Genomic DNA, 24,679 nt, shown 5'->3' with positions numbered 1-24,679 from the left:
CGTGACCTCCTCCCAAATTGTTTCATCCCATCAGTGCGGCACTGATTAGTCGCACAGTATAAATAATGTTTGATTGTGATTACTGTTAAAGTACGTGTTGCTTCACGGTTTGTCTTCAATGCATTGCTTAAGCAGCATCGATGCTAATTAGCTTTAGCATTCAACAAAGCTGACTGGAAATATGAAGAAAGTGGAACTTTTAAATGCACAGTGTAGTGATCTGTATTTATATTTTTCTTGATGTATTTTATCCAACTTTCATTTATATTCATTTGTATTTCTAATGTGCATTTCTGTAGTTTATTTTTTTCATAATGAATGATGATTTATCACACCTTAAAGAGGGGCCAATTGAAGCTTGAATTCAAACTGTGGACCCAGTGCAGACTGAAAAGTGTGTCCCAATACTTTTGTCCACGTCATGATTTCTGGACTTGCATTTGTTGGGGACTGTTTGAAGCTGATGAAAGTAAAACTTCTCCTTTGAGGCTCTTTAACATTTGGAATGAGTTGGTGTGGTGTTCCTCCCTACAGGCTCAAGAATGTGCCCCTTTTGCATGCCGTGACCCACAAAAGCAAGTGCTCCTGGCATTCTAATCAGAACCACATCAGGCTTAAACCACCTGCGTCCTATCACTATGATTTGAGTAGGCTCGTGTCATGTTATGTCTGAAGAACATGCAGGAACATTTTGTAAAGATCGCTCAATAAGTTCTTGTCTCATCAATGACACCGGATCTGGGTACCCCTGAGGGTACTTGAGGAAACTCCAGGGGGTAATACACATTTGAAATAAAACAAGCAAACATGCCAGAAATCCTTTAAAAATAATCATTGAATTACAATTTTCAGGAAAATATAATTTCATAAAATTTTATGTTCAGTATGTCATTTAACTGATATCCAAAGAGGACAATTTATGTTCATTATTTTTTGTGGACCAATACAAATTAAGTTTGAAAGGTTCTAAAGTTTGATAAATCAGACACTGATGGCATTTTTTTAAACCCCAAAATTGCAATGGTTAAGGGGTTAAGGTTAAGGGGATACGTCACTGAAAAAGGTTGAGAACCACTGGTCTAGTCAACTCAAACGATACGAAATTGGGGACAGGTTAATTGGCATTATTTGTGGGATACCCCAGGGTTCCATGTCAGGGCCACTGTCAAATGTCGATTTGAATCCTATTTTAATCTATTCCAAACACTAAAACTGATACTCTTTGCAGCTGACATGAATATGGTGTCTTGAGATACAAGTTTAATGTTTTGTAACTCTCAAGTCATCTTTCTCCATTAACATGAATTGAAACGTCATTAGTCTATTCCTGCTTCCCTCATAATACTAAATTGGTTGTATTTTTTTCTCCATGAAAAGAATAACAATCCTTATTATTTTTTTGTATAGTATCATATAATCCATTTTACAATAACTTAAATCTGTCATTTTATTTTCAGTTTGTTACTTTGTGTTCTCATTTTTAGTGTTTGATTTTTGCATTGACACACCAGGATGTAAAAGTAACATATTTGAATTTTACGTAATCATCAATTAAATTCATTTTTCTTTGCTTTTCGACAAACAATGAATGAGGCACAGACACACACACACACGCACACAAACACAGAAACACACACTAGGGGGGTGGGTGCACATGCAAGACGGTGCAGCCAGATGTGGGAACACGTGGTTTCTTTCTCCAAACAGCCTCGCAGGCTTTTCCAGCACTTCCTCTCTTGCCGCAGCGCTCTCACTCTCCTTTTTTCTTTCTTTGCCTTGCTTCCTTCACACACCTTGACTAAAACAACTTTTAACTTCTTTTTTTTCCCAGTTTTTGAAAAAGCAACGTTTTACTTGCACTCATCCTGCAGTTTTGCAGCATAAAGTTGATGGTGACAGATGGAACTGTGCGTGTGATGGAGTAATTTCTGTCCAAACAACAAAGTGAATTTTCAGGGAGCCAAAGCAATGCTGTGAGTGGATGGGAGAGACCACAAAGAGGTACCATGAAAGGTAAACTCTTTTTTGTTTTGTTTTATGTACATACGATATATAGTATACGTGTTTGTATGATGTGCCACTTCTATTTGGCCAATATTTGCAACCTGTGGAATGCGTGGGCAACGACTCGCGTCTCACATCTGCTTTCACTTACTTAGCGCGCTGTGTGTGTACGTGCATGTGTGTGTAACACAAAAGACAAAGTGAGACATACATGGTGTCTGCTATTGTACTATAAATTATGTAATACCACCAAGCGTCACCAAAATTTGTGCAATATAAATTTCCTGGTACAAAGTTGGACTATTGTCATAATTATTTCAGCCTATAGAGGGGCAGTTATAATTGAGCCCCACAAATTCTGCCTAGCAACAGAAGAAATGGCTTTTTTGCTATTTAATTAATATAAAAATGCAGCGTGGGAATTCAATTTAAAAATTAATTTGTATGCAGTGAATTATGTTTTTCCCCATAATCTTTAATATGTAGTGCTTATTTGTGACTTATTGTATTGCCCACTGGGCAATTATAATTAAGCCCCACAAATTCTGCCCGGCCAAAAGGGGTTAAGAGAAAAACGAACTTTTTAAAAACAATTGTTGGAGTTGTCTTTAATATCAATTGATTTTTATTTCTCCAATGACCAGATAGTATTGAGCCCATGAATTACGTTTTGTAGGGTTATAATTAAACAAAAGTTAAATTAAAAAAAAGGTATAAATTCATCATTCACCAGCTAAGTTGATGCGAATGAATAAAAGTTTTGCATTATCTCGAAATTCTTTTTAATCAAGACACCTTAGCAAAAATTGGGTCATTACAATGTGCTTTTTTTAAGACAGTCAAACTGCAAAATTAATTTTCATGAACAAAAATGTCTCAATGTCTTTTTGTGTAGTCCATATTAGGGCAGATATCGTATTAGTTAGTGGGTAGTTATGACTCAGCCCTTATCCTAGCAACACTTGTCTTTATCTGAAAACAAAGTGTTTTTGTTTGTTTTTTTTTCAGATAAAGACACGTCTCCTTAGCACGCTTTTTTGGAGCCTCATGCTTCCTCATGAGCAGTATACAAGAACATTGCCTTGGCCTCAGAGCACAATTATCAAAGTCATTTCGAAATTACAGTGATGATTTCATTTAAAACAGATATTACATTTGTTGTGGGTTGTTGTGTCTTTTCCAAAAGGACCAGGCCTTGTCAACATGTAACCAGGGCTATTAAAACCTGGATAATTCTACTCTCTTCCTGTGTAAATAAATAAATAAATACATTTGTCCATATAGTTCTGTTAATTCGAAGAAAAATGCTGCTACACAAATCCGCATAGAGCGGTTTTACCAATTTCCATGTTGATGAATGACATACTGCGTATACGCTGTATATGTGGTCAATTCCACAGGGCAGAAAGCACCCAACAGGAAAAAGAAAGTGATCTACATCTGGATTTACAAAGAAAAAGCTCCCCTTGTGGACAAGATTGTCTTCTCCTTTGCTGATCATTTGGATAAAGCCAAAAGCGACTCCTCTGTGCCACGGCCATTGAGACAAAAATAAAAAAAAAGCTTTCCTCCTGGTAATTGGCGCTGCAACATGTGTACAAATATATACGTATTATTGTTTGGATCACAATTCTATCAATACACTTAAAAGTTCAAACAAATACTGTATGTACATTGTAAACGAAGCTTGCAATGAAGTTTTATCCATGCGTTATCCGCACCAACTTTCCACAAATGGAGCTTGGTTTGTTTCTGGATGTTTAGAAAACTTTTATTTTACTTTTTTGGATTTCTATAGATGCGATTTCTTGAAATAAACAAACAACAACAGCGAGGGGGAGACTATACAGATTTAAATAAGCCGGTTACATGGAGACAAGGCCTCAGCGCAGGCAAACGGAGACGCATGCAGCGGAGCGGAGAGAGGTTGACGTCACCGGCGTCGGCGCCGCTGGTGGGAAATAGAGTGATGACGTAAATCTCCGGTTTCTGATCGAAACACACAAAGGCAGATTTTGAGAATTTGGCAACTCTCCACCAAGAAAAAAAAAACACAGCACCTGTAGCAGATAGGGCAAAGTGGAGACATTTACTGCTTGTTTGCAAAAACCGTGGCTACGTGCAGACTATGACTTAGGGCCTTAGGGAACTATGCTATTACTATTTGTGTTCTTTCCAGTGCCATGAAGATTTATGCAAATGACAGACGGATGACTTCAATATTCCATCCACATACTCTTTTTACCAAAATCCAAATGCTTTGCTGTACACATTGACATTCCCAGAAGCTAAGTTGTGCAATAATTTTCAACTTTTATCGTCAGAGTTGTTCAAACGCTTTCCCTCGATTTCTCAAAAACAGACACTCGCACAGGGTGCCAGAAAACCACCTCGGAGAATTTTTGAGCATATACTACAGCTGTGGAAGTGTGGGCTTTTGTCTAAACATCCCATTAATTTCTTATGTTTTCCCCCTTCAGACGACTTTGGGGAAGAGGAGGAGGTTCAGTCCTTTGGCTACAAGAGGTTCGGTGAGTACAGTGCGACGTTCCGCAGTCGTCTTGTCCCCCTCAATTCACCGCGCTTCAAAGACAACATTTTGTTTGGCTGGTCAGGGATCTTATTTTTGGCAGCGGCTGTTGTATTTTTGTGGTATTTCTTCATTCTTATGACAACACACAGCATCCTGTGTGCTTCTGACGCTGCAACCTGGTCAGCGGCCGAGAGCACTTTAAGAGGAAAAAAAAACGTTAAAACACTTGAAGCCAAAAACAACCTAATTAGTCTAAACCTGTGGTATGTGAGACAGGCTGCGCTAACATTACAAGTCCCAGAATGCAATGCAACAGGTGGCTACTGATGCTAGCCCTCCCTGTTGAACTGTTTCAGAGCATCAAGTATGGGAGCTTTATGAAGGAGAATGAATTAAGGCTTCGGTATTAAGAAATTATACTTGTACAGTATAAGACTAAACTGCTACTGTGACTGTGATGCTTTAAGATACAAATGTCAAACCTCAAATCCTTTTTTCCCGTTGAAATGAATGAAAGTATGTCTTTTCAGAATCAGGAACAATAGCGCTCATATTGTAATTTATTAAAAAAAAAACAAGGAGCAGTTTTTTTTAATGCCCTCTGTGCTGTTTTTTTCTTGTATGTCCAATTACATCACCTGAGCAGTGTAAAACAGACACTTCTATTAGCTGATCAATATGGCATCAGTCTTAGTCTTTACAGTGGATAAATAATATATGACTGTTTTTTTTTTGTCCACATGTTTTCCACTGTTTGTGTTCAATTAGTTGCTTGAAGCACTGCAACATACTTTGATGCTATTTAGAGTTAGATTTTAGCAAGTAGACTGACAGGTAAAGCTCTGTGGATATTTTAAATGCATAAGTTGCCATTTTTTTGGTTTATGTAGCTATAAACTTTAAGTGTGAATGACATTAGACAGCTGGAAACCTCTTTTCATTTAATTTAAACGTTACTGTTCCCTGTTCCTGAAGTGTTTCTCATTATGAGGGTGTTGCATTCACCGCCACCATACAGCACTTGTATCTGAATTCTCAAGAATTGTATACTTGCAGATATACTTGCAGTTTTTTTTTAAATTAATTCAACAGGCATTTAGAATCAACATTTCTGTTGGGTGTGCCAAATTTACAAGACCTTTTTTGTCATTTTACAGGTTTTTTTTTCTTTCGTTATACTGTGTGCTGTCTATTCAAACATTTTACCTTGTTTATTTATTCTTTTATTTTAAATCATAGAATTTAATTAAATTAACAATATCCCTCCAAAACACAGGCTAGTTTGATGAACATTGTTAGCTTGGCATGTGTGCTTCCATTTGATGGTCTTTAAGCGGCAAAGAGCTACAGTCAAAGTGATGAAAACACAAACACACAACTCAACACACTTTGAAAACAGCACATCTCAGTTTTCACTTTTTTGAAAATAATCCAAAAAGCAGGAAAAAAGAGCTGTTTATGATTTGTCACATCTAAATTTGATGCAACCAAAAAACAAACGTGTTGAACAGACGCAGGTGCAACATCAGCAGCTCTTCCATTTGGATCCTTTTACTTTTCAAAAGTTTTCCTTGAGTGAAAAACCCCAGCATAATAAAATGCATCAGTTCAAAACCACACTGAGAACTGCTGCCGTTTGGGTCGTGTCGTTTCCAAACCACCACAATTTTCTTTTCTTTTTAAAGGGAGACATGTTATGGACAAATTACGTTTTCATTTTACTCAGTGCCTAGTTGAACGCTCGTGTTTTTTTTTTTTGGAGACTTTTTTTTGACATTGAGACTTTTTTTTTTGCTCTAATTCTCTTGCTCAAACTTCAGATACGAGCGTTGTATGGTGGCAGTAAACTCAAATCATCCCATAACAAGCAGCACTTTGGCAAACAGTGAACAGTTGATAAAAAGTGCCTACCACTCCCGGGTCAAGTTCACTGTCCAACTAAACATAAAACAAAGAAAAATTCATCTTGTGTATTTACAGCCTTTCCACTAGCATTTCTTAAGTGATTAGCATGGATGCTGTGATGATTTACCCTTTAACTAGGAGACTGAACACAAACGGTGCAGACAATATGACAGCACTCAGTCATTTATATATCATCCTCTGCATAATATTTGTGTCGAACTGATGAGCAGACAGGGGAGATGAGACACCCCAATGAAGGTGTTTCTATGAAACCAACTTCACTTCTAGGCAGGACACACACCAATACAAAATGATCGATCAGATGATTGGCTGTTGCATTCAAGCTCGACTCAGACTCATTATAAGGTCTTACAGTATATAAACAATATCTACAGTACCCTCATCTAGTCCAAATTAAGAGCCACTGCTGTAGTTAAGACTGAAACAACTGTAGGTTAATAATAATTTGAGATTTTTTGTATTAATTTTTCTAAAAATCTTTCTATAAGCAAATTTTTCTGGATTGTGATCAATGGTGCAGCTAATAATGCACTGGATGATATTATCATGCTGTACATGGCACTCAAGTGTTGGATGTCGCTTCTTATCTATAACTGCCTGACCTACAACTATAGAAGACGGTTTCATTAACATTTGTTTACATTTGAATTTAAAGTGCTGACGATGTGCCCACCTCTGCTAAACAGTGTTGTGCATGACTTTCTATTTTCAAGCTCCAGCCAGACTATGCAGAAACACCGCCATGTCAAAACCAAAAGCCAAGCACTGCTTCTGTATTAGCACAGATTTGCCTTTGTTTCGGATAAGTAAAGCGCATAAAAGGGGATTTCTCATTCTTGATCCTTTCTCTTATTTCTTGCATAAGCATTTCAATGTCAACTCTAATGTTTGCTTCGTTTCATTTTGAAAGCATACATTTGCTACCTTGTTCCTGTTATGGCTGCATGTCACCTGTGTCTCGTTTAGTAATAATCCACTCATCTATTTATAGCAACGTCTGGCTCCCATTTAGTCTGCTGGATTATTACAAGTCTTGTTGTTTAGCAGCATGCCAAGCATTCCCTGTGTAGATTCTCAGTGCATTTTCGGGAATTGAACCTTTCCGCCTCAATGCATTTCATATCTGGTCTAACTGGACCATAACTTTAGCTTTTATTGCAGCCTGTCACGGGCCGTTTGCAATGTCGTGCAATGAGGATTTAATAGGATATTTGGGAGGATGAACAATAAGCTTTGTATGGAGTTAACACGGTAAAATGTCAGTTTTCCACTGTTTGCATGCACAACCTTCATTACCAGGAAGTGGTATGAATTGTTTTTGTTTGTTTGTTTGATGTTTGCCTTTGTTGGACAACACACTCACTGTATTGCCTGCAAAGCAGAGGCGGTTTTTGTAAAGCTGACATTTACACACATTTGTTGTGATACATCGGTGTATATTGTAATGCAGTGGTGCTTTGATACACGAGTTTAATTTGTTCCCTGATCATGCTCAAACCTGAAAACTTTGTATTTAAAGTAATCTATTTCCTCTGAAATTAATCGAAATGTCATTGCCGTTAATTTCTTCCTGCCTTCTGCAAAATGTTGATAAGCGCTCTATGGGAATGCATGTCATATACCGGTATTTAAAAAAATAGCAAAGACAATGAAATGGATCATGAGAAGTCTAACATATGTACAGTATATGCTTGTATAACAAACGGCGTGTCACGACCCATCAGTATTGCACCATTCAGTCATTATCACAGAATTGCTGACGCTTCCTTGATTGTGATTACAATATATTAAAATATATGAGTATTGAGATGAATTCATGTCAGTCTGATGTTAGATTTAGCTATTTTAAAAAGAAAAATACTTTTTTTTTTTTTTTTACATATTTCTTTAAGGTCGAAGGCAAAGTATCAATATCATGTTGTACAAGTCTTTTGTGCTTTGCCAGGAATTTTCGCCCAAGTTTCCCCTGTGTGCAGAATTCCTGCTGCTTTTCTTTGGAGTGCGTGAGGGAGAACATTGAGAGTTTTCACAAGAGGTTCGTTATTGTCGTGAAATCATGCCCAAAACCTGAGAACTTGCTGAGCCACTTCCTGCATTAGAATTTGAAATGCAAACCTATAGAGGAGAGGGATGGGGGGGTGCGAGTGGGTCTTGTGGGTTGCGGGTCCGTGTCTGGGCTCTGCAGCATCAGCAATGTGCCACAGGATTGGGAAAATGTTACTCAACTTTCAGGATGTGGGGGTTTGAGATCTGAATTTTCTGTTTATATTTCTTTAAAGTTATTTATTTCCGTATGTGCTTGGGGTGGGGGGGTGTGGGTGTTAAGGAACAAGGGGGGGGAGGCTGTTTTTGTCAACTTTCCAACTGAGGAGTCACATTCCTCCCCAACTTATTTTTGGGAGCACCACAGCGAGTGGTTCTAATTTACGACGACTTTATTAGCAGAAAAGAATGCTTTCAGCCTGATACTTACAACCCCCTTATTTCGTCTTTGCACTCGTCCTCCATGTGCATGTTTATGTAGTGTTGCCTTGCGATATGAGTTCATTCTGTGACCAAATGTACATTTATGTACATTTCTGTGCATTTTAGTCATCACACTTCTTTTCAGTTTTTTACAGAGGATAAAGAATATATGACCAAGTACTGTTATATTGCCTGTCTAGATGTGTTGTTACATGGTTTATGTTCAAGTACCGGGTGCTTAAAAAGTTATATACTGTATGTGTTTAAAGTCAAGTCACTTGTGCTTTGAAGATACCATTTTATTTTGTTGTCCTGAAATATCACTCCCAGGTGGTTTCAATATAGCAAATGTTCATCTGGCCTCAAATAACTAAGGAAGTGACCATTGAAGGGTTAATCTGGGTTTGAGTGTCAAAAATGGCAGACAAGGCGACCAGCAGGAGCCACTGGGAAGTGTCCCCGAGGGTCATTTAAAGTGGGTCGGGGCTCAAAGTCAGCAGCAGGTCACTTTGGCAGAGAGAACCGCTCCAGTTTCAGTCATTGAAATAAGATGTATTTTGGTTCATAAAGAAAGTGAGGAGTGAAAGAAAACTGCAGTAACAGTGTGGTGGTCAAATTGACATCTGGTCAGGTGTCGTTTTTCAAATAATAATGTCTTTTTAATATTTTTTGGGAGCTGGTTTCTGGGCTCCAGCACAAGAAAAACACAAGGATTGGAGGTGTCTAATTCAGTTCAGGGTCTCAGGCATGAAATGCTTTTGGAATGGCATCACATAAACGAGTCATCGGGGTTCCAGAGATGCCAACATCAACCGCGTTGGTCTGAAATGAAACGGGATGCAAAATGGAGCAGCAGGACTTTCTGGTTACCAAAGTCGCTCACCGCTCTCTGCTCACCATGCATGCCACCACCACAATTCTCTGTTCCCTTGTATTGAGTGATAGCGGTGAAGGAATTGTGGGAAGGATTGGCAGTTGGAGTCGCAGCAGGTGTGGCTCCGATTTAGTGTGTGACCTTGTTGAATCCGGCAGGTCTTAGTTTGTCTCTGGCTGTGATTGTGCTGAACCGGAAGCAGCTCACCTCTCCGGATATCTCCTGTATGCGATTATTGCACTCGACACGTTTTCCACCGAGTCATCTCTCAAGTATTTTGCATTGATAGCCCGAAGAAAGAATCGTGTGCAAGTAAAACTTTTCAAGATTGTGGTTTATCTTCGGTTTGGGGAGCGCATCCAACAACAACGAGAAAAAAAGTCTTCATGGTTAGGTGATGATAGCATTTTACAGTAACACTTGTCAGTTGTGATCAATTTTAAAACCCAGAGTGTATGCTGCTTGGAGGCCATCATTGTTGTGGTCAGCACCTTTCTCCTCCACTTCAGCCAGACTCGGCAGGGCCGCCCACCACACTGTGCACCGCCCGATGCTGATTTAGCATACTTACATGGTGGACCACCCGGAATAAGTGACCGCATGAAAACAAGCACTCACCATGATTTGAAGGGGCAACTTTTGATGAAATACAGGATTTAAAACCTGCCAGAAAAAATACTGTATAGCACAACTTCTGTTTTTAAAAAAATACACTGCATTAAGAATAGCCCATTATCTTAATGTTTAGCATATCATAGAAAATGCAACTGAAAGGTTAACTCTGTTGTCCATATGGAAATGATCCATCTTAGAGACGTCAGGACATTAAGCTCTTTGATGTCTGGCCTCTATTTACTCAACTGCAGAGTACTAAGCAATTATCAGATACTAGGTGTTTCTTAGGGAAGTAATTTGCGATGTTTGGTAAGACCCGCCTCATTAACTCATTTAATCCCAATGACATATTTGTATGTCTTCACAGAGTCCTGACATTAAATATCAGATAGTTTTTTTTGTTTTGTTTTGTTTTGTTTGTTTTTTCAAGGGTTAGTGTAAAAGAGAGGCTGACATTTGTTGACACTGAATGAGGTAATAGCTCAAAGATGGAAAAGTGGGAGGCCACTGCTTACTCAGCATCAGAGTACGCTGTGAATAACGGTAGTAAGATTTGTATCAGGTAACTCATGTACGATATGTTTCAGACAATACTGCACACTTTCATTTATTAGGGAGATGGTTTACGTGTATGTGCTAAAGTTAAGTTTGTCTGTACGGCCTTTACTTGAGGAAATATACAGTGTTATCTTTTCTACCACATGTTTCTGCCATTTGAAAATGTCATCACAGTTTCACAACAACACAGCATTTGAATGCTTTTTGTTTTTAAAAAAGCACTTGACAACCAGCATCCGCTGCTTGTCGAAGGATAAACTTTTATTTGGGTGTCCTCCAGTCATCGTTTCGCTTCCCGTTAACTCGTCATCTCACATCATGTGGAAAAAACAACTTCAAGCAAAGTTGCGCAATCGGCAGACTTCTTTGGAAAGTTATACAATTACTTTTTGGACTTCAAGGAAAGATAATTACATCCATCCGTGGAGTTTTTACACTTGATAGCTGTGTGGACGCCTGCCGCTTATGTGTTTTTGAATAAGCCACAAACAAGCAAAGTGGCTAGTGAAGACTAACTACTACTGATTGTTGTTGTCTGCTGTGTGCATCACACGTAGTTGTAAAGATGGAGACAGGAGTAAATGTGTTTACTGTGTAATATTTTCCTCACCTCAGATGACCCGCAAAGCTGGAAGTCACAAACCTACTTGTTTGCTTACGACTGCTGCTGTGATGGAATGAGGTCATTCTGTTTAAAATTAGGCCCATATGGAAAATCCACAGATGGGGGGGGGGGGGGGGGGGGGGGGGGGCATGCAAGTCAGACTGGGTGACGTCCATCCTGGATTTGGATCAGATACACATTGATCCAAAGTGAACATCCATCTCGAAGCAGTCAGACAAAATCGAGGCTATGCTCTGTGAAGATGGCCAACACGTTAAGAATCAGCACTGTTGTAAATGGCATGTCTGCATGCATTTTTGCACAATTTTAACCCCTGGGTGTCCGGGGATTTTTCACTTTTCACATTCAATGCAGTTCACATTCAATGCAGCTCTGTTTACCTTTTAACTTTGATATGACAGCAGGCGTGTCACACTCATAGGGAATGTGAGCATTTCTGCATGATAGTGTGGTTCTAGTTCAGCTACCTCTTGAAAGTGGCTCTGAATCTTCTCCAATTTAGCACCAAATTTGTTATCCATCACAAATACATCTCTCCCTCGAGTAGACATACATCAGCACGCAGTCATGAGAAAAAGTAAACATGAGGCCTGTTTGATTGTTGTTGCTAACCAAAACAGTCTGAAGTCTTACTGCATGCTTTGAACAAGTTCCTTACATTCTTACAAAAATTCACATTTTAGTCTATTTTGGATGTAATCACTCTGCTAGTCATTGCTTTGTTGTCAGGAAAGGGAAAATGTCTATTTGAGGGAGGATAATGGTCACGTGTTAAGGTATTTAGAAATAGAAGTTGGTACAAACCTCTAGCAATATAAATGTGGTAGTCCCTTCAGTGATGTTTGCATGTATTGAATGTGGATTTGGCTGCAGTGTAAACAAGCTCCAGATGTGCAAAGAAACCGATTCATTTTTTTCCCCCCTTCTTGAGCACACTGATGCTAAGCTAGCGCTGTGATTCCAGCATGGCGATGTCACGCTAATTTATTGCAGCGTTCCAATGTTTACTCATGAACATTCCCCCAAGCTGAGCCAATCTAACGTGACTTTGCACTTTTACGAGCCGTCACGACCATGAACTACAAATAGCGGTGCCTTGAGATATGCGTTTAATTTGTTCTTAGACCATTCTCAGTACTCAAAACACTCAAATTAAAAAAAAAAAAATCAATCCATAAGTCCCCCCCCAAAAATTGCAGTGTTTTTTAATGAGAAAAAATAGGACACTGTAATATTATACTTGGTTCACACATTCTTTGCGACCTGGATGCATCAGCAGCCAATCATATTGTAGTATTGTTTGTTTACACATATTGCTACCCCGTTTGTGTTGTAATATCCAAATATTTCTCTTTGTTTTATGTTTAGTTTGACAGTATATCTGTGACAGACAACAAACAGCTTGAAGCTCTTTCTATGAATAATCTTGTCAAATTCTCAGCATTGCTAGGTTCTGAAGTTTGCACTTGAAGGTCGATCAAATAAAGGTAAAAAAAAATAAAATAAAATAATTTGGGCCACTCAATCTCATGGCACCACAGTACAATAAAAAGTGTACTTAGTGTGTGTAACCTTTGCATATTGTAAGGAGGGCTCTAGTACAAACAAAAGTCTGTATGTATTTCATGCTTTCTTATTCATTTTCACTGACCGGTCCCCCGAGGAGACACATAATATGACCACTAAAGACAAATTTGAAAAAGGTGTGGCTGGAGGAATTGCCGCGCTCTGGTACACTCTATTACATTGAATCGGAACACAAAGGGGCTTCACAAAAAAGACTGTGCTGTTCTGTACAAGCTTCCTTTATGTTGCCATGGAAATTTCCACAGTGTCACTGCAGAGTTGAGTAGCAAGTTTCTGTACATGGAAATGTGTGTGTTTTTTTTTCTCTCTTGGCCAGCGTTGCCCATGCTTTAAAAAAAACTGCAAATCTACATGATTGGTTTGGAGCAGTCATTTTGGTTTCATTTTGACAAAATGTCACATTTGGTAGCATCACCTGAAATTTTGAGGGAAACTCAGCCCTCCAGCCAAGTGCATTTCTTTAGTGGATGATAGAACACATGAACAGAAAAAAACTTGAAATCTTCCATTTCGGTTTAAAGCCTCCATTTTAGGGACATTTTCATAGAATTGCTTGACAAATTAAAGCCCCCCCTCCCAAAAAAAAATAAGATTCCACACTCAAGGAGACACAGGAAGTCTGTTTTTTCTCAATGGCCTAAAGTTGGAGAAGCACTTGTCCCACAGATATTTTGTATGATTGCTAGAACTTTGAGCCTCACCCTAATTTGTCATTTTGGTGTGTAAACCATAGTCGGAAGAATGATGACTTGACTAAAAATGAAACTCAATCGGCTCCACAAATATTTTGTGTGCGGTTCGTAGATGCCTTCAGCTTTAGAGATATGTTCCCATATTTTTCCAGTTTTTGTTTGTGTACAAATGTTAGAGTGTGCTCCAAACAGACAGGCCTCCCCCGAAGCCGCAGGCACTCATGTTTACATGGTAGGTTGATGTTGCACTTAAGTGAAGACAACAAACCACTTGGGGGGATGCTCTGATGTGGCGCCCCCTCAAGGAGGCTCTGTGTAAACAAGATGACAGCACAACTTCCCGGTGTGACCATGTCCGCAGCTGGGCCCCCTTAGATGTGATGTTTGATGTTTGGACAGATGTAAGGGGCCGGAATGCCTACATGCTCCCCCCAAGCTGATTTTCTGGGCCCACTCACAGAGTGGTAAGGGTAAATTTTCATTTCCAGCATAGCTGATGACATTGTTTGAGTGCGGACAAAAATATTGTGACACATAGTCTTAATACTTGTTTGTCACAAATATGTTTGGTGGACTTAGTCTTCCACACCTTGCTCATCTAAACATGACATTTAGTCGGCAGATACACACAAAAAACAGGAATTCTAATATTTTGGTTCTCTAATACTGTAACTTTAAAAAATTTTGGCCAAAATATAATTCCTCACCAAAATAGAAAATTTCACCTGCGTGTCTATCATGAGTAGACCCATTAAAGGTCCATAGAAGCCAGGCCTGGAATGTTGCAAGAAGTTGATATATTTTTATTTGTGCAGTTTTTGAACATTTTTGCGTCATTTTCTTTCACATCATTCTTGTAGCATTTTAGCCAAAGGACGGCACACACCTGGTAGTGTGATAACTAATTGCTCGTACCATGTTGAACATTGACATGTTGTGACTATCTGGGTGGAATTTCTGCTCCCTAGTGTATTTTTGCTATGCTTTTCCTTTGATATGAAAATCAAAGAATTTGATAAAATACCGCACAAGGGTTTTCGCGCATGATTTTCGGGTCACTTTGGCCATTTAGGTTCTTCTTAGGCCAACTGTTCTTTAGATTTTAAACGTTTGCTAACAAACTTGAGCTTTGTAAAGCTTGCATCCTAGATAGATAAATAAAGCTGTGAGGAATTTTTGTTTGCGTCATTGCCTTTGGGCAGAGCATAGCAGGGAATTTTAATTGCCCTTAACATGAAATTCTAATGCAGCAAGAGTCGCAGAAAATGCTACTACCAAAGCCAGTTTCGCAACTTGAAATTTGGCAGGCTTGTCCATCACGAATAGACTCACAAAAAAGTTCCTGGGAGCCATCTCCAAAAGAACTCAGGATGTCAGCCACTTTTATTTGAAGTATCTACAATATTTTAGGGTCCTTTTGGCGATTGCCCCACAGTCTCTAAAGCATGTGATCATCCACCTGTGCAATGATTCAACTGTAGTCTGTAGTTGTTCTTTTTCTGGAAATAAAGTATAAATCACTTTTTTTTTTGGTAGGGTGCATCTGGTGTTGGTCATGTTTCCAAGTACGCTCCTCACATCACATCAATTTCCAAGTGTTTAGCTTCTTCCAAGTACTGTAGGGTTTTTTTGGGATGTTCTCTGCCATTTGGAGCAAAGAAGCCCCTCAACACATGCTCCGCTGTTTATACTGCATGTTTATTGGACTTGTAGGGAAGTAGACATCCCCACATCTTGGTGAGCATCAAAGATCTTGGGGAGCAGCGACACAAGAGTAAAAAAAAGAGCTTCTTTTCCAGATGGCAAACACATGCATTGTGGTTTCAACTTTTTATCGGCAATATATATATATATATATATATATATATATATATATATATATATATATATATATATTATGAGCGTTTAATACAATAGTGGGCCTGAAGAGAGGCATAGTACGTCCCAAACTCACATTACTATTCTTCAAAAAGTCCCACATGACTTTTTTACTCAAGCCGATGTACTTCTATTATCCTTCTCTTGTAGGAATCCAGGAAGGTTCTGAGTGCACCAAATGTAAAAATGACTGGGCTCTGCGTGCCGCTATTGCATTGCTCTACGTTCTCTGTGCTCTACTCACGATCGCTGTGGCCATCCTTGGGTACAAAGGTTGGTATGTGTTAAACCTGCATTTGCGTTCGTGTAAGTTCACTTGAGAGTCAATTTGGATTACTTTTGACCCAACTGTTCTTGAGCGTAAAATGTAATTAAATAAAAAATGTGAAAATAACTCAAAGCAGGTCAATAGGACACCAACATTTTAGGTTTATTCATTTTGCTGCTAAAGCTTCTTCCTCTGGAGCCCGACTTTGTTGACTTTGTTGACTTTGTTGAATGGATTGAATCCAAAAATTGTGGTATTCTACCAAAAAAGTTGGGTTGGTCCATTTTTGACGCAATGTGGGTTATTTTTGACTCAACTGTTTTTACTGTTTAATTAAGCTAGTAAACTACAGGGAAGGCGTAGAAGTAGACATTTATTGGACTTTCACATACATAAAGGGACAAATTATTACCAGCAGGAGGTTTAATTACTGCCTCCTTGTAGCACAAGAACAATATTATGCATCCATTCATGTTCCAGAGTGCTTGTGCTCATTAGGGTATGGATCTCAACCAAGCTAACTTGTGAGAGGTGAGGTACACACTAGGCTGGCCATCAGCCAATCGTAGCAGATTGGAGAGTAATAAAATAATGCTTAAGGTGTAATGATACCGTGTAAATGCCGTTTGCAGTCTGCGTGTTTTCTTTGGCTCTGTAATGTCGACCAGATGAGCCTGCAGCGACTCTGATGGCTTAACGAGGCCTGACCAAAGTTTATGGCTGGGTGGTAATTTGTTGTCTGAACCACACTTTGACTCATGGATGTCAGCAAGGGTTTTCAAGAATGTTATATGGCTTCTTGGTTGTCTTTTTGCTCATCCACTTGCCGTATTTCCTTAAATAATAACAATATAATATTCCGAAAAAAGTTTGGATGCACTTTGAGAATGAATGTAAAATACGGGTCTTTACAGGTGAGTATTAGGACATATTGTTTTTGTTTCCATTCAGTTCCTTGTAACGATTAATCAACAACTTATTGATTACCAAGTTAATCAATATTTGCATTGGGTAATCAATTATTTAAACATCTAAAATGATCTTAAGCACTCAGAATTTCATCTGCACAACTGGAAATGATCTCAGATCTATTTACTCCTTTATGAAAGCAGACTAATTATCAATCATTGTGCTGAATCAACATGTAAAACGTTTGCAAACATCTGTTTTTCCTTTTCAAAACAATGATCAACATTTTATCAGATTTTATGACGTTAAGGACGAGTAATCAAATAGTTTTTTAAAGTGTTTTCGCATTGTCATTTGAACAAAACAGATAATTTCTTAATAATGGCATGGAAATGAAAACATGTTCTTTGATCCAATTTATCAGTTTATTGACAAAATAACTGACGGATTAACAGTTTATTAAAATAATCCACGGTTGCACAAATTGAGTCAGTAGCACAAAAAGTTGCACAAAAAGCGATTCTGCTGCTTGACTGGCAACAAGTGGATTCAAAGGTAAATTGCACCTTCTGTCGTCTTGTGAGAGAGCCCGTAATCAATCTTCCTCACACTATGTCACCGGTATAGAGAGATGAACAAGCATACATTATTTGTAAATCATTGAAAAAAAAGATCAGGCTACTTACATTTGTTAGCTAATTTCTCATTGCACGTCTCATTGCAGACGTGTCACTGCAATTCTTGGGAATTACTGTACTATTGCAAACGTTCTAAACATAAAATGTAAACTGTGGTGCCCTCTAGCGTTAAGTATTTTGCCTGACTGGTTACTGTAAATGTAATTATGCATAGGCATCTGCTTTTATAGACCTTGCTCAAAAGAATTCACAATGCACTGTTCTTTACGTTAATCAGTGGTTCAAAGAATGGACAGCGTCACAGAAGGAATGCAGAATTATGGTGGCAAAATCAACGCTGTGGAGAGTGACTTAAAGAAATTTGGTGAGTTTATGGAATTTAAACACACTTAACTACATTTTTCCATAATAATTACACTTTATTACGAACAAAGGACGATAAATAGATTAGCTTTTTTAGTGGGCGACTGAGAATAGGTTCTCGAGAACATTTAAATGGATGAATTTGCAAATAGCGAATTGCAAATGTATGGGTGAATTCTTGTTTCAGCCCTATGAAGTCTGCCTGGTACTCATGGTAAAATACTTGTTGTGGCTGCTCACAATATAATATAAATACTTGAATAAAATTCAACCTAAGTTGTAGGGATGTTAAATTTATTGAGCCATTTTCAGCAGTAAAAAATTTATATTTTGTCTTTAATTAATTGATTTTTTTTTCACGCACAAGATTTCAAATTTCAAAAAAACATTTTGCCACTTGTTGTCGACTGAGAAGAAACAATCAAGACTCATCTGTTTTCTGGGTTTGGGCATTTAATGCTCACTGACCACATGTGTCATCAAATTCAGTTGACAGAAATTGCGTTTTAAAAAGTATTTAACTCCATGCGAAAAATAAAGTTCACATATAAACAACAAGATATTTACATTGTACTGGTCAAAATAGCTAAATGGGATTAGTAGCCTGGTAAGTGGTTGATGGCGCAGAACCCCTATGAATTCTGTTCCACTTTATTTCCACCTTTTTATGTTTCCTCTTCAGACTTTCAGACTGGCGAGAAGGCCGTAAACGCCACTAGCGACATCGAGACGTTTAAATCGGATCTGGAGGCCCTACAGAGCCAGCTGAACGACATTGCCGTAAGGTCGACCCGCAACAGGGACGTGCTGAGTGACCTTCAGCTGACCAGCGACGACACGCAAGACAGCCATGTCTCCCTGCAGAGTTTACTAAAGGGCAACGCCGCCTCGCTGCGTGGCGTTAACCAAACATTGACGTCCTACGGCGGCATGATCGGCGATCTCCAGACTGACACGGCCAGGCTCCAATCCGAGATCCAAGGTCAGGTCAAAGAGCAGGGCCAAGTTCAAGTCAGTATCAGCGCTCTGAACATCACACAGGCCCAGCAGCGCAATGTGCTAAGCTCGCTGCAGAAGACGGTGGAAGACGCAGGACAGGCGGTGCAAAAACTCAACAATGACTATCAGACTCTACAGCAGACGGCCAGACAAACTCACGCAGACACGGAGTGGCTCAAGGAGAAAGTCCAGAACCTTCAGGTTTTGGCGGCAAACAACTCTGCGTCGACGCGGTCAAACGGTGAAGCCTTAGATGATTTGGGGGCTCAGCTCAGTACGCTGGCAAGTCAACTTCAGAACACCTCCGTCCTCACCGAAGGACATGATCAGAACCTGCGGGAACTTATGGATCAGCAGAGGGACCACGATAACTCCACCTCGTCCAAGTTTGACGAAATGGAAGCGCGCCTGGACAAGCACGAGAGCAACATCGACCGCGTAACGGGCAACGTCAGCTTCGCCACGCAGCTCCTCGGCTCCATCAGCTCGGATCTCAACAGCCTGAGGTCCTGCGCCGAGACGGTAATCCGACAGTCCGACTTGCTTCTGGGCTTGAACAACACCGTCAGCGAGGCCAAAGCCGAGAGCAGAGACCTGCGCGCCCAGCAGGACGAGCTGGTGGCTCGGCTGGACAAAGAAGTCAACAGCCTGTCTGTGGTGATGGAGGAGATGAAACTAGTGGACAGCAAGCACTCGCAGCTCATCACTAACTTCACCATCCTGCAGGGTAAGGTGGAGTCCTGGAATGGGGGGAAAAATTATAGTCTCCTCATCCATTTTAAAATGTTTAGTCGGCAACTTAACGGGGGGGAGGGGCTTATCCCTAGGATAATGTCCAAGATGTTCTTCTCCACTCTCTCCTGCATACACACACACACCCATTTGCCTCAAAAATCCAGTTTAAGCCAACCAATGACTTTCACACCTGCACTTAACCTAAATTCTGCCTCACTCCTAACCTCAAATCAAAAACAGCCATGCTAAAGCCCCTACCCTGAACTCAGCCTCACCTCTAACCCTTCACCCTTATCGTAGCACCTAGATTTTCACTGGGAAAAATAAAACTGTGACCTGTGTTTTGTGTACACAAAAACCTCCTTGTGGCTGTGAATGCACTCACATGGAAAGATTGATTTTCCTGAAGTTTATTCATATAGCTTCAGCAGGAGCCATGCAGACGGTAGCCCCCTAATTGCCTATAACTGTTTTACAGGTCCACCAGGTCCGAGAGGCCCCAAGGGAGACAAAGGACCACAAGGCCCAGTTGGCCAGCCTGGCCAAAAGGGTGATAAAGGAGACAATGGGGTACCAGGTGCAGTAGGATCTAAAGGGGAGAAAGGTGGCCCTGGTCCAAAAGGTGGACCAGGTCAAAAAGGCTTACAAGGATCGCGAGGTCTTCCTGGGGCTAAAGGGTCAAGAGGGCCCGGGGGTCGACCTGGAACCCCTGGAGACAAAGGTGACCCTGGAGCTCAAGGTCTACCAGGCAGAGATGGACTGCCGGGTGTGCAAGGGCCACAAGGACCACCGGGTGTCAGGGGAGCCGCGGGGCCCGCCGGCTTAGAAGGGCCCCGCGGGCCCGTTGGACCCATCGGCCCTGCCGGTCCTCCAGGGTTGCCCGGGTTGCCTGCCCCGGTTCCTCCAAAACCCGTGAAGCCCACTGCGGCCCCCAAACCAGCTGATGTACCGCAAAGCGCAGTGACACAGCAGGCTCAGATGCCACAGCCTGCCCCTACTTCAGCTCCAGGTTGGTTGCACTTTGGTATCAGGGTTACAAACCTGTACACACTGCACGTCAATGCAAAATAAATGCAAATGTGGCTACTGAAAAAGTAAAAGCAGAAGTACCAAAAAGTATGAGAAAGTGATCATTTATATGCAATAACCATTATGATCATTTGGCACAAGGGGAGAAAATGTTCTCACAAAATAATTTTCCACTTAGTAAATAACTTAAAAGTGCTTGGACAGAGGAAAAACAATTATATTTTACATTAGTTAGTGTGGTCTTGAAATTTTATGCAATTAGAATAACGTTTTCCAAAGCTTGGCTAACGCTAACGCGGTAAACTGAGTAACAAAACATGAAATACTAAATCATGGAAAAAAGACAGTAGTCATACATTGTGTCTGTTCAGACTAGATGGAAAAAGATTGTACTTGTATGAGTTGCATTTTAGGCTGGCGAGAGACAAAAAGCATTCATTACACATCATTCTTAAAGCCAACAATGTGAAACACTTCTCTTAAATAAGAATGTGGACGCTTTTGGAATCTGTTGCATCCTCATCATTAATGCAGCCTAGTTTATGTTCCTCCATGTCATTACAGCTGTTTTTCACACTTCTAAGATCCCAGTAGACCAATCGCAATTGAATTTCCTTTCCTTTTCTTTGAATTTCCTATTTCTTTTTTTTTCTTTTTTTTTTTTTACATAGACTTGCCATTCTTGTAATTTAAAAAAAAGAAATAAATAAGCTTATTTTGATAAAGAGACGACTATATTTGTGTTTAACTTACAGGAACAGGTAAAATATTATCAGAAAAATAAACTCAAGTAAAGTACAGAGCCCTGAAAAATTGTCAAGTTGCTCATTAACCTTAATGGTTCATTTTTAGGTTGTCCAGCAGAATACAGGAGGTTTGCAGACAGCTGCTATTACTTCTCTTCCCCCCCCCAGAAGGTCAACTATAATGACGCCAGCGCTTTTTGTTCCAACATGGCAGCTCATTTGATCATCATCAATAACAATATGGAGCAGGTGAATGAAATTATGCGTTATTGCTTTGAAAAAAAAGTGAAATTACCAGTGTAAACGGTGAGTTCCTCCTCAGGTATTTGTGAAGAACGCAGTTGCAGGCAAAGGCTTCTTCTGGCTGGGACTGACTGACAAGGAAGAAGAAAATGTATGGAAGTGGGTGGATGGAAGCGTACCGGTTTTCACGTGAGTCTTCACTGATCTTCACTTTGAAATATACAGTGCAGTATATTAAAAAAATATTTAATCAAACCACGTGATCCATATGGTCTCTATCAAAGGAAATGGAATCCGGGCCAGCCTGATAACTGGACACGTGGTCATGAACATGGTGAGGACTGTGCTGGTCTCATCCAAAACGGCAACTGGAACGATTTCTACTGCACCGAGCACTTGGGCTTTATCTGTGAACGGACCGCCAGTGGTCAGTATCCCCTAGATCGGTGGTTCTCAACCTTTTTTCAGTCAAATATCCAAGTACCCCTTAATTAGTGTAAAGCAGTGTTGGGTTAAAAAAATGATTAAATAAGACATTCCATCAGTGTCTGATTCGTAAACTTTACACCCTTTAGAACTTGATTTATATTGGTCCACAAAAAATAATCAACCTAAAGTGCCCTATTTTAAATCATAGAAGCAATCTGTTATGAAAACCAAACAACTTAATTATTGATAAATATTTTTTCCACAAAAATAATAAAATATTAAGTGCAAGACCTGTACTAAAAAAAATACATAAATATTTGTCTACAGAAAAATATTAAACATAAAGCGTCCTCTTTTGGGGTTACAGATCTCTTCACAAAAATAATTCATTAACTTTCATTATTAATAAATATTTGCCCCCCACCAAAAGAAAAAAACAACATAAAGTGTCATACCTCTTCTCAAAAAGGAATAATGATGAATCAATATTTATCCACAAAAAAAATTCTACATTTGGAATCATAGTAGAGATGTGTTCACAAAATTAAATTATTAACTCGTTGGGTGTGGAGAGGTGACAAATTGGGTCGAACCATTCTAGTATGGGGGAGAATCTGGCTTTTTACAATAGTAAAACTGAATAATCCACTGAACATAAAATATGTTTTATGAATATATATTTTCCTGAAACAATGAATTTGTTCAATGATTATTTTGAAAAGATTTTTGCATGTTTGTTTGTTATTTAAAATCTTGAGTACCCTCTGAAGTTCCTTAAAGTACCCCGAGGGGTACTAGTACCCCCATTTGAGGACTACTGCCCTAGTTGTACAGGGTTAAGATGAGTACTTTCAAAATATATACATATTCCCTCACAAGTATTCAATTTACCTGTTTAAAAATGTAGTTGTAATACATTTTATGTGTCATAATAGTCAAGTAATGTAACTTGTTTTTTTTTTCCAATCACAGAAGTACCTGGAGATATTTTTTTTCAAGATCTGAGCTGTCTTTCTGACTTTTTTTTTTTTTTGCTTTGTGAGCAGACTTAAGCCAGTTGAGGTTCATTTTTAAAATAAACAAAATAAACAGAACTACATCCAGTGTATTTAGAACAGCCACTAACTGAATGCTGATGATATAAATGTTGCACTGCCAAAGCCCACTCTAAGCAGCTGATTGAAGACAAAATGATGGAGCAACCCATGTAGAACACTATAAAAACTGTGAAGGACGTCTAATATTAGTACATACTGATGAGTTGAGGGAACCTGAAAGCAGAACGCCCATTCAGTTTTTCGTATCAAAATACACATTCTAACAGTTTTCAAATTTGTCGCTTAATATAACCAATTATCTTAACTAAATTAGACACCTGTTTTTTGGTAAATAGTATAAAACTCTGTATGCACGTCTTGTGTTTTGTCCACAGTACCGGCTCCAGCTTTATAGCATCATTGTGGACTATGTGAGGAACGGTAAACTGTGTGCAAGACAAGTGCGCGGATGAAGAAAGGACTTTGTTGCTTAAGTGGAGCTTCATCTGGAAAGACTTAAATGCACCTTTTGTGGTGCAAAAGACAACATGCACACGGACACAGTCTACCTAAATCTGTATTGATGACTGAAGGACATTAAGATGTGTACCATCTGATTGATTCATTGGTGCAGCCATCTTATTTGATCATATTTCACCATATCTTTCTTCAATCTTTCTTTTAGGCACGATTGTACTAGACACACAATAACAGGAACCATACATTTAAAGGAAATGATCAAATGTGAGCTGTGCTGCTGTTTAAATTGAATATTTGTTTTCCTAATAAGTGCCAATGTGAAATTAATGGTTATGGTACAAATATGCAGTGTTATACATATAAAGGTATATCTATATATTTTTTTTACAAGAGGACCCATTCACCAAATATAGCATGTCTTATGTGCCGGGCGCTTATTGAATACATAATCACTTTTTACATATGATTGATAGTTGCCAACGTGTATTATTCAGGAAATACTGTGGTTTAATCAGCGCCCTTTAAAATACCAATTTACAATTTCATTACAATAAAATGTTTTTACAACTGTGTAAGTCTGTCTTCAATGACAAAGTCATAAGATGATCATGCTTTTAAAACACATTTTTATTTGTTTTTGTTTTTAATTGTGACTGACATAAAAACTGATGAAGGAACCTATGCTATTAATAACTGTTAAGCAATAACGATTATGACCAATTAATAAAATGATGGGTGGACTAATGAAGATCAAATATTTAGCTTTAATCATGAAAAGAGCGAAAACAGTGCATTCAGGCTTCACAATCTAATCGAAAAGAAGTGGATATAAAAATAATTAAATAGGTCAGGAAATGCAGCAAAATCTGTATATTCCATTATTATTACATTTTTTTTGGTTGGCAATAATATTATAAATATTTACATGTATAATTTTATTACGATTCCATTGACATTTAAAAAAAAATCCTTGCATTATCAGGCCTGATGAGACGACGTCACGTGATCACATCGTCATGTGACAATGACATATTTTATTATGACA

General features: G+C 39.1%; 1 protein-coding gene across 2 annotated transcripts; it reads left to right on the top strand.

The window, feature by feature from the left end:
• Window positions 1-1,720: 1,720 nt before the first annotated feature.
• Window positions 1,721-24,204, top strand: colec12 (collectin sub-family member 12). 2 transcript variants are annotated; one of them, XM_088429835.1, is made up of 10 exons: window positions 1,721-2,013; window positions 4,485-4,535; window positions 15,909-16,031; window positions 17,851-17,937; window positions 18,619-19,662; window positions 20,149-20,679; window positions 21,552-21,694; window positions 21,768-21,877; window positions 21,973-22,115; window positions 23,550-24,204. In XM_088429835.1, the coding sequence occupies exons 1-10, from the start codon at window positions 2,007-2,009 to the stop codon at window positions 23,567-23,569; spliced, it is 2,259 nt and encodes a 752-aa protein (XP_088285961.1). In that variant the 5' UTR covers window positions 1,721-2,006; the 3' UTR covers window positions 23,570-24,204. The 2 variants fall into 2 exon arrangements, with proteins under 2 accessions (XP_088285961.1, XP_088285962.1); XM_088429836.1 differs by lacking the exons at window positions 21,973-22,115; window positions 23,550-24,204 and having other exon boundaries at window positions 21,768-21,881.
• Window positions 24,205-24,679: the final 475 nt, after the last annotated feature.

Source organism: Hippichthys cyanospilos, chromosome 12 (assembly GCF_059441005.1).
Source record: "Hippichthys cyanospilos isolate Australia breed blue-spotted pipefish chromosome 12, RoL_Hcya_1.0, whole genome shotgun sequence".
In the NCBI taxonomy this organism is placed as follows: domain Eukaryota; kingdom Metazoa; phylum Chordata; class Actinopteri; order Syngnathiformes; family Syngnathidae; genus Hippichthys; species Hippichthys cyanospilos.
The sequence above is the reverse complement of the archived record's forward strand: the minus strand, read 5'-3'. Positions and strand labels throughout refer to the sequence as shown.